Genomic DNA, 12635 nt, shown 5'->3' on the forward strand with positions numbered 1-12635 from the left:
TATGGATGGGAGGGGTCTGAGAGCAGGTAGATGAGACTAGGTCAGAGAGAGTGGTCGGCGTGGACTGGTAGGGCCGAACGGGCCTGTTTCCGTGCTGTAGTTGTTATATGGTTATATGGTTCAGCGAAACGTTCGCTGAGCCTGCGCTTGATCTTGCCAATATATAGGAGCGCACACCTGGAACAGCAGATATTGTAGATGAGGTTGGAGGAGGTGCAAGTGAACCTCAGCCTCACCTGAAAGGACTGTCGGGGTCTTTGGACAGAGTCGAGGGAGGAGGTAAAGGGACAGGTGCTACATCTCCTGCAGTTGCAAGAGAAAGTACCTGGGGAAGGGGTGGTTTGGGTGGGAAGGGATGAGTTAACCAGGGTGTTGCGGAGGGAATGGTTTCTGTGGACCATGGGAAAGTGTGGAGGTGGGAAGATGTGGGAAGATGTGGCTAGTGGTGGGATCCCATTGGAGCTGGCAAACATGTCGGAGGATTATGTGCTGCATGTGACGGCTGATGGGGTGAAAGGTGAGGACTAGGGGGACTCTGTCCCTGTTGCGACTGGGGGTAGTGGGTGGAAGAACGGAGCTGTGGAATATCGAGGAGACCCTTGTGAGGGCCTCGGCTATGATGGAAGAGGCGAACCTCCGTTCCCTAACGAATTAGGACATCTCAGAAGTCCTAGTTGGACTTATTGGGAGTAGAGGATATAGTCTTTGCAGGAGGCATGGTGGGAAGAAGTGTAGTCTAGATAGCTGTGGGAGTCAGTAGGTGTATAATAGACTAGAAAAGGATGAACCCGTTGGCCCAAATCTCTCCTGCATTGGTCTAGCACCCTCCCCTCCCCCACTCTTATCTTCCCCTCCCTCCCCCTGCATCCTCCCCCCCCATACCCACCATCCCCCCTCAACCCTCCTCATCACCCCTCCCCTCACCCACCATCCCCCCTCTACCCCCCTTATCCTCCCCTCCTCCCAACCCACTCCATCCCCCCTCAACCACCCTGAGGCGGCGGTGGCTCGACGGCGACTGTCCCCTCATTCAGCAGCAGCGGCGACTTGACGGCGACAGCCATTGCTTTGTGTGGGAAGAAGCCCCGTCGGACAACCAGCACGCTTTGAGCGTGAAGAGCCGGCGACCAATCAGAGGGGCGACGGCGCTCCCCCCACTTGGGACCCGGAACAGCGACCAGTCGAGCGGGAGATTGGAGCTAATCAATCGAACCCATGTGTGGGGGAGTGGCAGGAGCCAATCAGGACGCGCCGGATCCCACGTGGGGGGGGGGGGGGGGGTGCGGGGGAGGTGGTAGAGCCAATCAAATGGCCTCTGGCTATCTTCCCCATCTCTGTGCCTCATAATTCTGGAAATCTCTATCAGGTCCCTTGACATCCCAATCTACAAGGAAAACAAACACAGTTTATTCACTATCCTTCCTAACTGAAACAATCCTCCCCAAGTAATCTTCACGTGAATCCCCTCTGCACTATTCCAATATATTCTGTTTTATCTGTAACATGGGGACCTGAAATGCGCGCAGTACTCCAGCAATGGTTGAACCAATGTTTTATAATGTAATGGAAGGAAAGAAAACTGCAGATGCTGGTTTATTGTCTATATTGCATATAGACTTGGGGCTGTTTCTTTGCATTATGAGCAAACCGGGGATTGGGCTTGTGTATGGCAATAATCTCACTAATCTGTATGCAGAAAAAGTATCTCACTTTACCGTGGTGCACATGATAATAAAGATCCATTGAACTATATCACCAAGCCCTGGCGACTTATTTATCATTGAGCCCTCTATGACATGTAACACCTTTTTAATAGTAACTTATTCTTGAATTCCACCATCTGACTATCTGGACTCTCCAACAACAATGTCCTAATCATTAAGCAGAGTATTCATTTAAGATCTCGCCTACGTCTTCCAGCTCCGTGCACAGATTGCCATTTTGTCCCTAATGACCTTGTTCTTTCTATAAATAACCACTTTCTCTTAACATATTATGGAAAATACCAAAGTATTAAAAAAGTCTTGCTGTCAATTATATTTTGCGCCCCTTCTTGGCTCTCCTAATTTCCTTTTCAAATACTTTCCAACACCCCCACCCATATACTTTCTTTACACTAGAACGGCTTTTTTTTAAAACAATTTTATTTTTTTAAATATTTAAAAAATAGTCTCTCTTTTTTGACATCCGGAGTTAGAAACATAAAAAATAAGGGCTGGAGCAGGCCATTCGGCCCGTTGAGCCAGCACCGCCATTCAATATGATCATGGCTGATCATCCAAAATCAATACCCCGTTCCTGCTTTCTCCCCATATCCCTTAATTTCATTAGCCCTCAGAGCTGTATCTAACTATCTATTGAAAACATCCAGTGAATTGGCATCTATTGCCTTCTGTGGCAGAGAATTCCACAGATTCTGGGTGAAAAATTCATTGAACTTGCTGAGCTAACCTTTCCATGAGTATAATACTTTTCATAATTCTGTTTTGTTTTACAAAGCTATAACATTTGTAGATGTTTCTCAAACCACTGGTGGTTTATTTTGAATTTAATACATTATCAGAAGAGTGAATGGAAGTTAATATGACTGATGCAACAGCTTGCAATTTAAGTTCTATTAATAATATTTTTTTTTTCGGTAGAGCTATCATCACTGAAAAGATTTGAAGAAATCCGTAAGGCTAATCAAGCTGCAGTTCAAAGGTTTGCTGATGAAGACACTTCCTCTGAGGAAGAAGGAGGGGATGATTTTGAGAGCCAGCAAGGGAAAATTGTTGCATCAACATTTACCACATATTCAGATCATATAGGTGAGATGAAACAAATGTACTTAATAATGGTTAAAGTATAATGTGAAAACATGGACCATAAATTATAAATATGCTTATTGTTCAGTGTGAACTTTGAATCCTGAAACATTAATATAAAATGAGATTTTTGTTACAAATGGATCAAATGCAGCTTGTGAAAATTTCTAAATGATTTTGAAAATACAATGGCAAAGTTAAGTCTTGGCATTACCTTGATCTGCACAATGTAGTGCACAATTTCCATACCAGAATTAAGTATTTTTAATGCTGATTTGAGGGGTGCATGCATTGTAAAATAGTTAGTTACATTCTCATGTTTGGTTAAGATGGAGGAATCAATATTGCATGTATCAACATTTAGAAGTGTAAATATCTCTTAATACCAGATGGATTGCAAAACTTAAAACTATCTTGCTTCATGAATTGATTCTTTGATTTTATATAGGTGACGAATTTTCCAGAGAACTAGAACGTACAAAACAATATTTGAATGACGCATTTCAGTCAGGGGCTCAAACATGTCTCATCTGCATTGCCTCTGTAAAGAGGAACCAAGCTGTAAGTATTGATATATGTTTTTACAATGTCAATCCTAATCTGTTGATAATCCTTTGAGGACTGTGAAATATTATACCACAAGTTTATGTGTTCTTAATTTTAGATTTTTTTTCATATTTTTGTATTCATCCTAATGATCAAATTGTGATTGACATTCAGAAGACTTTGGATAAGCTGGAGATCTGTGATTTGATTTGGGAATGTCAACGGTTTCCTAAAAATAACCTAAGCTAGGATTTTTTTTAAAAAAGGTCATAAGGGATAGCAGTAGAATTAGGCCATTCGGCTTATCAAGTATACTCCACCATTCAATCATGGCTGATCTATCTCTCCTAACCCCATTCTTCTTACGTCTCCCCATAACCTCTGACACGTGTACTATTCAAAAATCTATCTATGCCTTGAAAATATCCACTTACTTGACCTGTGCTCACATCTTATTTTTTTTACTCATTGCCTCCTTTATTGGCAAGTTTGTTGACAGTGTTTGTGAATTAATATATATTTTATTTTTTGAGACCTTATTAATGAAACAATTTCCTTGAGGGTGACCATGGTTTAAAATATGCAAATATATCTGTGTTCATTAACTGTTCAATCATCTTATTTAAAATTCAGATTTTTATTTTTAATTAAAGATTCCATTTGTTTCCTCTTTAGGTTTGGAGTTGTTTCCGTTGTTATTGTATATTTCACATGCCATGTATTCAAAAATGGGCAAAAGACAGCATTTTCCTTGTATCCTCAGTGCTGGATGATGATTTTGGAAAAAAAGATCATCCATGGCCATGGTAATCATTGGATATTTACTCAACTGATGGTCTTTGTTTCAATATTGTATTGCATGCGATAAAGTCTCATCTTGTGAATTAGTGACTAACTCAGTTAATTAGGAGACCAATATTAAGTCACCTGCAGGTTAGGATAATTTGTCATCTAGTCCGCACTGGCTCTTCTCTAATTTGGGCCCTATTGTTACCCTGAAATCTCCATTTAAATTTATTTTTTTTGTCATGTTAATCAATTTAAGCCCATTTTGCACAAATCCTATGCAAGTTCTATTTTGTTCTCCCTACATGCTCGTAAACTCTCCACAGATTCTACCACTCACGCACCAGGGATAATTTACAGTGACAATCAACACATCAATCCATTTATCTGTAAAAATGTCCAAACCGAAACATCATCTGCTCATTCCCTCCTGACCCTGGCTGTCTGACCCACTGAGTTCCCCCAGCACGTTGATTTTTGCTAGGATTCCTGCACCTGCAGTTTCTTGTGTCGCCAGCACATTAATCTGTTCATCTTTGGCGTGGGGGAAGAAACCTGAAGAAAACTCTAGCAGGTCAAAGACAGAACTTGCAAACTCCACACAGACAGCACCGGAGATCGGGATTAAATCCAGGTTGCTAAAGAATGGAGGCAGCATTCTTATTGGCTTTGTCTTCACATAGTTTGCCATTATGCAAAATTCATTAAGTGTGGACCTGTCACTCAGGACTTTTATTGACTGTGCAAATATTCGTGAATCAACATTCAATTGTATATTTCTCAACAATCTTATGAAACATGTAACTTGATTCTGTTGGAGATAATTCTTATAACTGTTTAAAAACTTTTCAATAAAAAATATTTTTATTGAATTTGTGGGCTTTGAATAATCCTATGTAAAATAATTTTGCTATATTATCTATTATGTTGGGTACCACAATACAAACCATTTTTATGTGCAAAATGCTGGATACTGTATATTTTTTTAGAAACAATTGTAAGTAGAAATCAATTTATACAAAACTTCTGGCAGTTCAGAAAATTAATGTTGGATTTTCTATTTAGTCCTAAATGTAGGCATCAGTATGAACAATCTCAAACTCCGACAAGATACTACTGCTACTGTCGAAAAGTTGAAGATCCACCACAAGACCCGTGGCTTGTCCCTCATTCCTGTGGCCAAGTTTGTGACAAAGAATTTAAGCCTTTATGTGGACACAAGTGTCTTCTTTTATGCCATCCTGGTAAAGTAATTTAGAATAGGTGAATTGTTTTTTGCACAATCTTAATAAACCTAGTCATAATTAAGAATGATGTTTGTGTTTCTAATTTAGGCCCTTGCCCACCTTGTCCAAAGATGGTCTCTATAACGTGCTACTGTGTAAAGGCTAAAGCAATATCCAGGCGATGCAGTGCTAAGGGATGGTCCTGTCAACGGCCGTGTGGTCGCTTGTTATCTTGTGGACAGCATAAATGTGAAAATTTATGTCATGCAGGTTAGTGTGTGGCATAAACTCCAACGTGTAATTTTCAGTAAACGTAATATAACATATATATACTTAGTATAGGCAAAGCATTGTGCTTTTCACTTTGAATCCATCTGCTTTAATTTGAACTGAAAATAACATGATATTTTAATTTTTTACATATATTTGTATTCTTTTTTGATGGGTGGTGTGGGCTGAATCACCTGCAGCTCAACACCGACAAGACAAAGTAGTTTGTGATAGACTTGAGGAGAGGAACACCCCTGTCCCCTGTCTCCATCAAAGGTGTGGATGTGCAGTTTACCAGGGAGTACAAATACCTTGGAGTTTGCCTGGACAGTAAACTGGACTGGTCCAGGAATGCTGAGGCCCTGTACAAGAAGGGGCAGAGCCGAGTGTACCTTTTCAAATGGCTCCGCTCCTTCAACTTCTGCAGTAAGATGCTGCAGATGTTCTACTAATCGATTGGAATCAGTGCCAACTTCTTCGCTGTCGTGTGCTGGGGCAGCAGGGCGAAGGCCGTGGACGCCAACAGGATTAACAAGCTCATCAGGAAGGCTGGTTCCGTCCTGGGGATGGAGTTGGATTCATGGGAGGTGGTCTTGGAGGGGAGGAACCTCAAATTGTGGAGCATCTTGGACAATACAGCTCACCCCCTCCATGACACACTGGTCAACCTGAGGAGTGCCTTCAGCAACAGACTGGTTCTATCAAGATGCAGTACAGAACGCCGCAGGAGATCCTTTTTCCCTGTGGCTATCAAACTGTACAACTCCTCCCCCTTCTGTCGTGAGGTAGACTGACTCCCCTCCCCCGCCCCCCTCCCCAATCTTTGCACATCCCCAATCCTTTTCACTTGTCACTTTAATTTCATGTATCTTGTGTTTTATGATTGTTGGCAGATCAATTTCCCTCCTGTGATAAATAAAGTTAAATCTTATCGTATTAATGCTTGACCTAAATGGGGCATAGATGTAAAGCGATAACTGAACATATCTCGATTTCTTTGGACCTTGAGTTTGGAAACCAAATACATTTTAAGTGATATCTATTATTCAGAGATGCCATTTAATCTCAGCAAGGTAAATTAAGTCTCTGTTTTGAATATTCTCCCAAACCAGCTAAGACAGGTTAAATTGCAATTGGGCTTTCTCATGGATGAGTATGAAGGACAGGTTATCCTGCTATAGATTCTTAATGATAAAGCATCAGTTAAGGCTAATTTGGTAGGTTTTAAGAAGAATCCTAAAGGTGGAGGATGAGATGGAGTGCTTTTGGAAAGGAATTTCACAGGTTTGGACTTGCGCAGATGAAAGGATAGCTGCCAACATTTGGCAATAAGAGAACAGCAATATGAAATGTTGAAAAGGTGAGGTAAAACTGTAACATCAGCAGTCATGGAAACTGCTTTTCAGTACTGTTGCAGAAGGACAGCACTTGTATTAAGGTTAAGGATCGACTCCAGCACACTGAGATAACACAGAGGTAGGGGAAGGATGATTCTCTGGATAAAACTGGATAGATGCGAATAGAAGTAAAGAAATGTAATCCACTCTGCTGGCTGAGCCAGGAGAGATAGCAGAGAAGGATGCTTTGATTGACTGCATCATTGATTGTAGACAAGATGAACCTGCAGGCATAAATACCGCACAGACTTTTATTGGTGCCATTGTAGCTGGAACACGAAGGAGTCCAGCCAAAAAACTAATCAGACACGAGTTGCGTGCACTAGACGTGTTTATTCTCTCCAGTACAGCTCCCTACTACTCTCCCAGTCATGGGCGTTGCCCGGCCTTAAATACCAACTCAGGTACCGCCCTCGTGGCTGGCACCTCCCACACCAAGACGCCGCCCTCTAGAGCCGATGGTTCGTTGTGCCCTTGGGTTGCCACCTGGTGTCACCACACCATGTTGATATTGTGGCACGGGTGGAAACCTGATTGGAAGGATTCAGTTAAGTATTTCTTGGATAGCTGATTAATTAGGTACGAAGAAATCTAAATAATTTCCATAGAAATGTAAATGAGAATAGTTGGAGAGATAGTTGGCAGTTCATCAAAGAAGGTAGATATCTTTGCATTCCAACATGATCCTGGACTGAATGGCCTCCTTATTTATCGTGGGGAAATATGGCAATGGATAGTTCAGGTGTCCATCACGTACTCGCTCTCCTTCCACTCTTGAGGGAGAAAAGGGAGAAAAGATGAAACATAGAAACATAGAAAATAGATGCATTCGACCCTTCGAGCCAGCACCGCATTCAATATGATCATCGAAAATCAGTACCCCATTCCGGCTTTTTCCCCATATCCCTTGATTCTCTTAACCCTAAGAGCTAAATCTAACTCTCTCATGAAAGTGTTAAGTAAGATGGTTTGGTGGGAGGGGTGGGGAGGAAATGGCCAGAAAATGTATTTAATGGAATGTAAACTACTTCTACATATTTCTAAATTCTATGTGGATGAATTCTTGTGGCTTAAAATTAAAAAAACATACGAGTTGAGTAATTTAAAATTAGCTTTTTATTCTGCCAAAACAAAATTATATGGATGCCTGACCCTGTACATAATTTAGAAACATAGAAACATAGAAAATAGGTGCAGGAGGAGGCCATTCGGCCCTTCGAGCCAGCACCGCCATTCATTGTGATCATGGCTGATCATCCACAATCAGTAACCCATGCCTGCCTTCTCCCCATATCCCTTGATTCCACTTGCCCCAAGAGGTCTATCTAACTCTTAAATCCATCCAGTGATTTGGCCTCCACTGCCCTTTGTGGCAGAGAATTCCACAAATTCACAACTCTCTGGGTGAAAAAGTTCCTTCTCGCCTCAGTTTTAAATGGCCTCCCCTTTATTCTAAGACTGTGGCCCCTGGTTCTGGACACCTCCAACATTGGGAACATTTTTCCTGCAACTAGCTTGTCCAGTCCTTTTATAATTGTATGTGTCTCTATAAGATTCCCTCTCGTTCTTCTAAACTCCAGTGAATACAAGCCTAGTCTTTTCAATCTTTCCACATAAGACAGTCCCGCCATCCCAGGGATTAATCTCGTGAACCTACGCTGCACTGCTTCAATTACAAGGATGTCCTTCCTCAAATTAGGAGACCAAAACAGAACACAATACTCCAGATGTGGTCTCACCAGGGCCCTATACAATTTATCAGAATTAGATCATTCATTTGAGGGAATTAGATGATTCATTTGTCAGGCATAATGACCTATGCCTGACATAAATGAAAATTCCTCTATCGTGATTGTAACTAAATAAAAATTAAATGCTGTGGTTTGAAATTTAAAATATCAAAAATTGCCCTTGAATGCTTTTTGTAGGCAATTGTCCAGAGTGTCCTCGTGTCAGCTTGCAACGATGTTTGTGTGGCAGGAAAACAGCCGAGCAGCTATGTGCTAATCCTCAATGGCAATGTGAAGAGGTAAACTGAACTCAATTATGACACATTAGACCAAATAACTTCCTTTGTTTATTAGTTATTTCAGCTTCTTGTAGATCTGGTGAAAACCTTTGGATAATTCGAAACAGAAGGACAGTGATGCTTTTAATATTCAAATGTTGAATTCTGTGATTAGTTGACATGTAATGCTGATTTTTAGTAGCCATTGGAAAAGAGTCATTGAGGTCATTGTTGATGAAAGTATTCCTGCAGCACTGTTAACTTGGGAATTCTTGAATTTTGATGTGGTAATAATGAAAGAATGTTTTAAAAATATTAACAACAACCAACTAACCGACTGGAAATACTTATCAAGTTGGGCAGCTTTTGTGAAGAGAGAAATGAATGTTTCTGGTCAATGATTTTTCAGTCAAAATAGGAAAAATTGGATATCAAATTGCAAGTTAACATTTTTAGATTTAGATTTAGAGATACAGCGCAGAAACAGGCCCTTCGGCCCACCGGGTCCGCGCCGCCCAACGATCCCTGCACATTAACACTATCCTACACCGACTAGGGACATTGTTTTACATTTGCCCAGCCAACTAACCTACAAACCTGTACGTCTTTGGAGTGTGGGAGGAAACCGAAGATCACGGAGAAAACCCACGCATGTCACGGGGAGAACGTAGAAACTCCGTTTATTCACAAAATGGTGGAGTAACTCAGCAGGTCAGGCAGCATCTCAGGACGTTTCGGGTCAAGACCCTTCTTCAGACTGATGTCAGGGGGGCGGGACAAAGGAAGGATATAGGTGGAGACAGGAAGATAGAGGGAGAACTGGGAAGGGGGATTGAAGAGAGGGACAGAGGAACTATCTAAAGTTGGAGAAGTCAATGTTCTTACCACTGGGCTGCAAGTTGCCCAAGCGAAATATGAGGTGCTGTTCCTCCAATTTCCAGTGAGCTTCACTATGGCACTGGAGGAGGCCCATGACAGAAAGGCCAGACTGGGAGTGGGAGGGGGAGTTGAAGTGCCCAGCCACCGGGACATCAGGTTGGTTAAGGTGGACTGAGCGAAGGTGTTGAGCGAAACGATCGCAAAGCCTGCGTTTGGTTTCGCCGATGTAAAGAAGTTGACATCTAGAGCAGCGGATGCAATAGATGAGGTTGGAGGAGGTGCAGGTAAACCTCTGTCTCACCTGGAAAGACTGGGTCCTTGGATGGAGTTGAGGGGGGAGGTAAAGGGACAGGTGTTGCATCTCCTGCGGTTGCAGGGGAAAGTGCCCGGGGATGGGGTGTTTTGGGTAGGAAGGGACGAGTGGACCAGGGAGTTACGGAAGGAACGGTCTCTGCGGAACGCCGAAAGGGGAGGGGATGGGAAGATGTTGCCAGTGATGGGGTCCCGTTGTAAGTGACGGAAATGTTGGCGGATGATTTGTTGGATATGCTGGATGGTGGGGTGGAAGGTGAGAACGGGGGGGATTCTGTCCTTGTTACGAATAGGGGGAAGGGGGAGCAAGAGCGGAGCTGCGGGATGAAGAAGAGACCCTAGTGAGAGCCTCATCTATAATGGAAGAGGGGAAGCCCCGTTTCCTGAAGAATGAGGACATCTCAGTACAGAACTTTATTGTCATTCGGTACCGAGGTACCGAACGAAATTACAGCAGTCACAGAACACAACAAAAAAGAAAAGAACACAGGACACACGACCCCAACACAAACATCCATCACAGTGACTCCAAACACCCCCTCACTGTGATGGAAGGCAACAAAACTTCCACTCTCTTCCCCCCCACGGACAGGCAGCTCGACCCCTACCGAGGTGTTATCGAGGAGATGGAGAACATGTGAGGTGTCTTGCATCCGCGAAACGAAACGCAGGCTCGGCGATCATTTCGCTCAACACCTTCGCTCAGTCCGCCTTAACCAACCTGATCTCCCGGTGGCTGAGCACCAACTCCCCCTCCCAGTCTGACCTTTCTGTCATGGGCCTCCTCCAGTGCCATAGTGAGGCCCACCGGAAATTGGAGGAACAGCACCTCATATTTCGCTTGGGCATTTTGCAGCCCAGCGGCATGAACATTGACTTCTCCAACTTTAGATAGTTTCTCTTCCCCTCCCCCTTCCCAGTTCTCCCTCTATCTTCCTGTCTCCACCTATATCCTTCCTTTGTCCCACCCCCCTGACATCAGTCTGAAGAAGGGTCGCGACCCGAAACGTCACCCATTCCTTTTTATTCCTTTCAGTGACTGATGGACACCCAGATCTCGTTGTACTTCCCCTTTTCCTAACTTGACACTATTCAGATAATAATCTGCCTTCCTGTTCTTACCACCAAAGTGTATAACCTCATATTTATCCACATTAAACTGCATCTGCCATGCATCTTCCCATTCACACAACCTGTCCAAGTCACCCTGGAACCTCATAGCATCTTCCTCACAGTTCACACTGCCACCCAGCTTTGTGTCATTGCAAATTTGCTAAAGTTACTTTTAATCCCTTCATCCAAGTCACTAATGTATATTGTAAATAGCTGCAGTCCCAGCACCGAGCCTTGCGGTACCCCACTAGTCACTGCCTGCCATTCTGAAAGGGACCCATTTATCCCTACTCTTTGTTTCCTGTCTGCCAACCAATTTTCTATCCATGTCAGTACCCTACCCCCAATACCTTGTGCTCTAATTTTGCTCACTAATCTCCTATGTGGTACCTTGTCGAAGGCTTTCTGAAAGTCCAGGTACACTACATCCACTGGCTCTCCCCAGTCCATTTTCCTAGTTACATCCTCAAAAAATTCCAGAAGATTAGTCAAGCATGATTTCCCCTTCGTAAATCCTATCCAATCCTGTTACTGCTATCCAAATCCTGTTACTGCTATCCAATGGCATTTTAATATTCCTGACTGGCTTGAAAAAAAAAGCTGTCCTGGAAGTGATTTAGGTTGTAAACCTGGTCCTCCTTGCAAACAAAAATACTGTGCTCCATTGTGTTTACGTCCAATTTTCCTGCCTGATATGGTTGACATTGTCCTGTGTGCTCTCTTGCATGATCTCTCATTGTATAACTTTCAGATTTCCTTATCTTCACCCATATCTGTTCCTGATGTTTGTAGAAAAAAAACAGCAGTTTTTGAAATAGCCATATTGGCATATAATTTTACTGGTTGACAGGAGTTGGTGTTTATCATTTTCTGCTGTTTGCATATGGTTCAGTATTACAATAATATTTTTTAGAATATTTGGATTAACAAAGGGTATATGTAACACAAATTTATTATCACTTAGGTGTGCAGAAAAACTCTGTCTTGTGGTCATCATACATGTGAGCAGGTCTGCCACCGTGGGTCTTGTGGAAATTGCCCACGATCAGGATTCAGGGTTTGTCCATGTGGAAAATCAAGTATGTATACTTGTCATCTATTCACCTAAATATTTACGTTTCCAATCTAGAACATCTTTCTTCTCTTTGACATTATTTGTGTAGCTATTTCCTGTCCTTGTGTCTGTATACAATTTCAAGTAAACTCCCTTTGTTATAGCCTCTTGTACTTCACGCTCTTTTCTCCTAACCTGTGCTGCTTGAGGTCATTACAGGACCTATATTGACTCTAG

The 12635-nt window shown here is 42.6% G+C and overlaps 1 protein-coding gene across 1 annotated transcript in view; it reads left to right on the forward strand.

Annotated features, from left to right (window-relative positions):
• Window positions 1-12635, forward strand: part of nfxl1 (nuclear transcription factor, X-box binding-like 1) — a 98464-nt gene that overhangs the window by 3440 nt on the left and 82389 nt on the right. The window contains exons 2-8 of the mRNA XM_078410602.1: window positions 2643-2810; window positions 3256-3368; window positions 4029-4159; window positions 5205-5383; window positions 5474-5635; window positions 8961-9061; window positions 12309-12423. Of these exons, the coding sequence (XP_078266728.1) occupies window positions 2643-2810; window positions 3256-3368; window positions 4029-4159; window positions 5205-5383; window positions 5474-5635; window positions 8961-9061; window positions 12309-12423 (969 nt within the window). The remainder of the gene's footprint in view (window positions 1-2642; window positions 2811-3255; window positions 3369-4028; window positions 4160-5204; window positions 5384-5473; window positions 5636-8960; window positions 9062-12308; window positions 12424-12635) is intronic.

The sequence above is a fragment of the Rhinoraja longicauda genome, chromosome 1 (genome assembly GCF_053455715.1).
Source record: "Rhinoraja longicauda isolate Sanriku21f chromosome 1, sRhiLon1.1, whole genome shotgun sequence".
Lineage (NCBI taxonomy): Eukaryota > Metazoa > Chordata > Chondrichthyes > Rajiformes > Arhynchobatidae > Rhinoraja > Rhinoraja longicauda.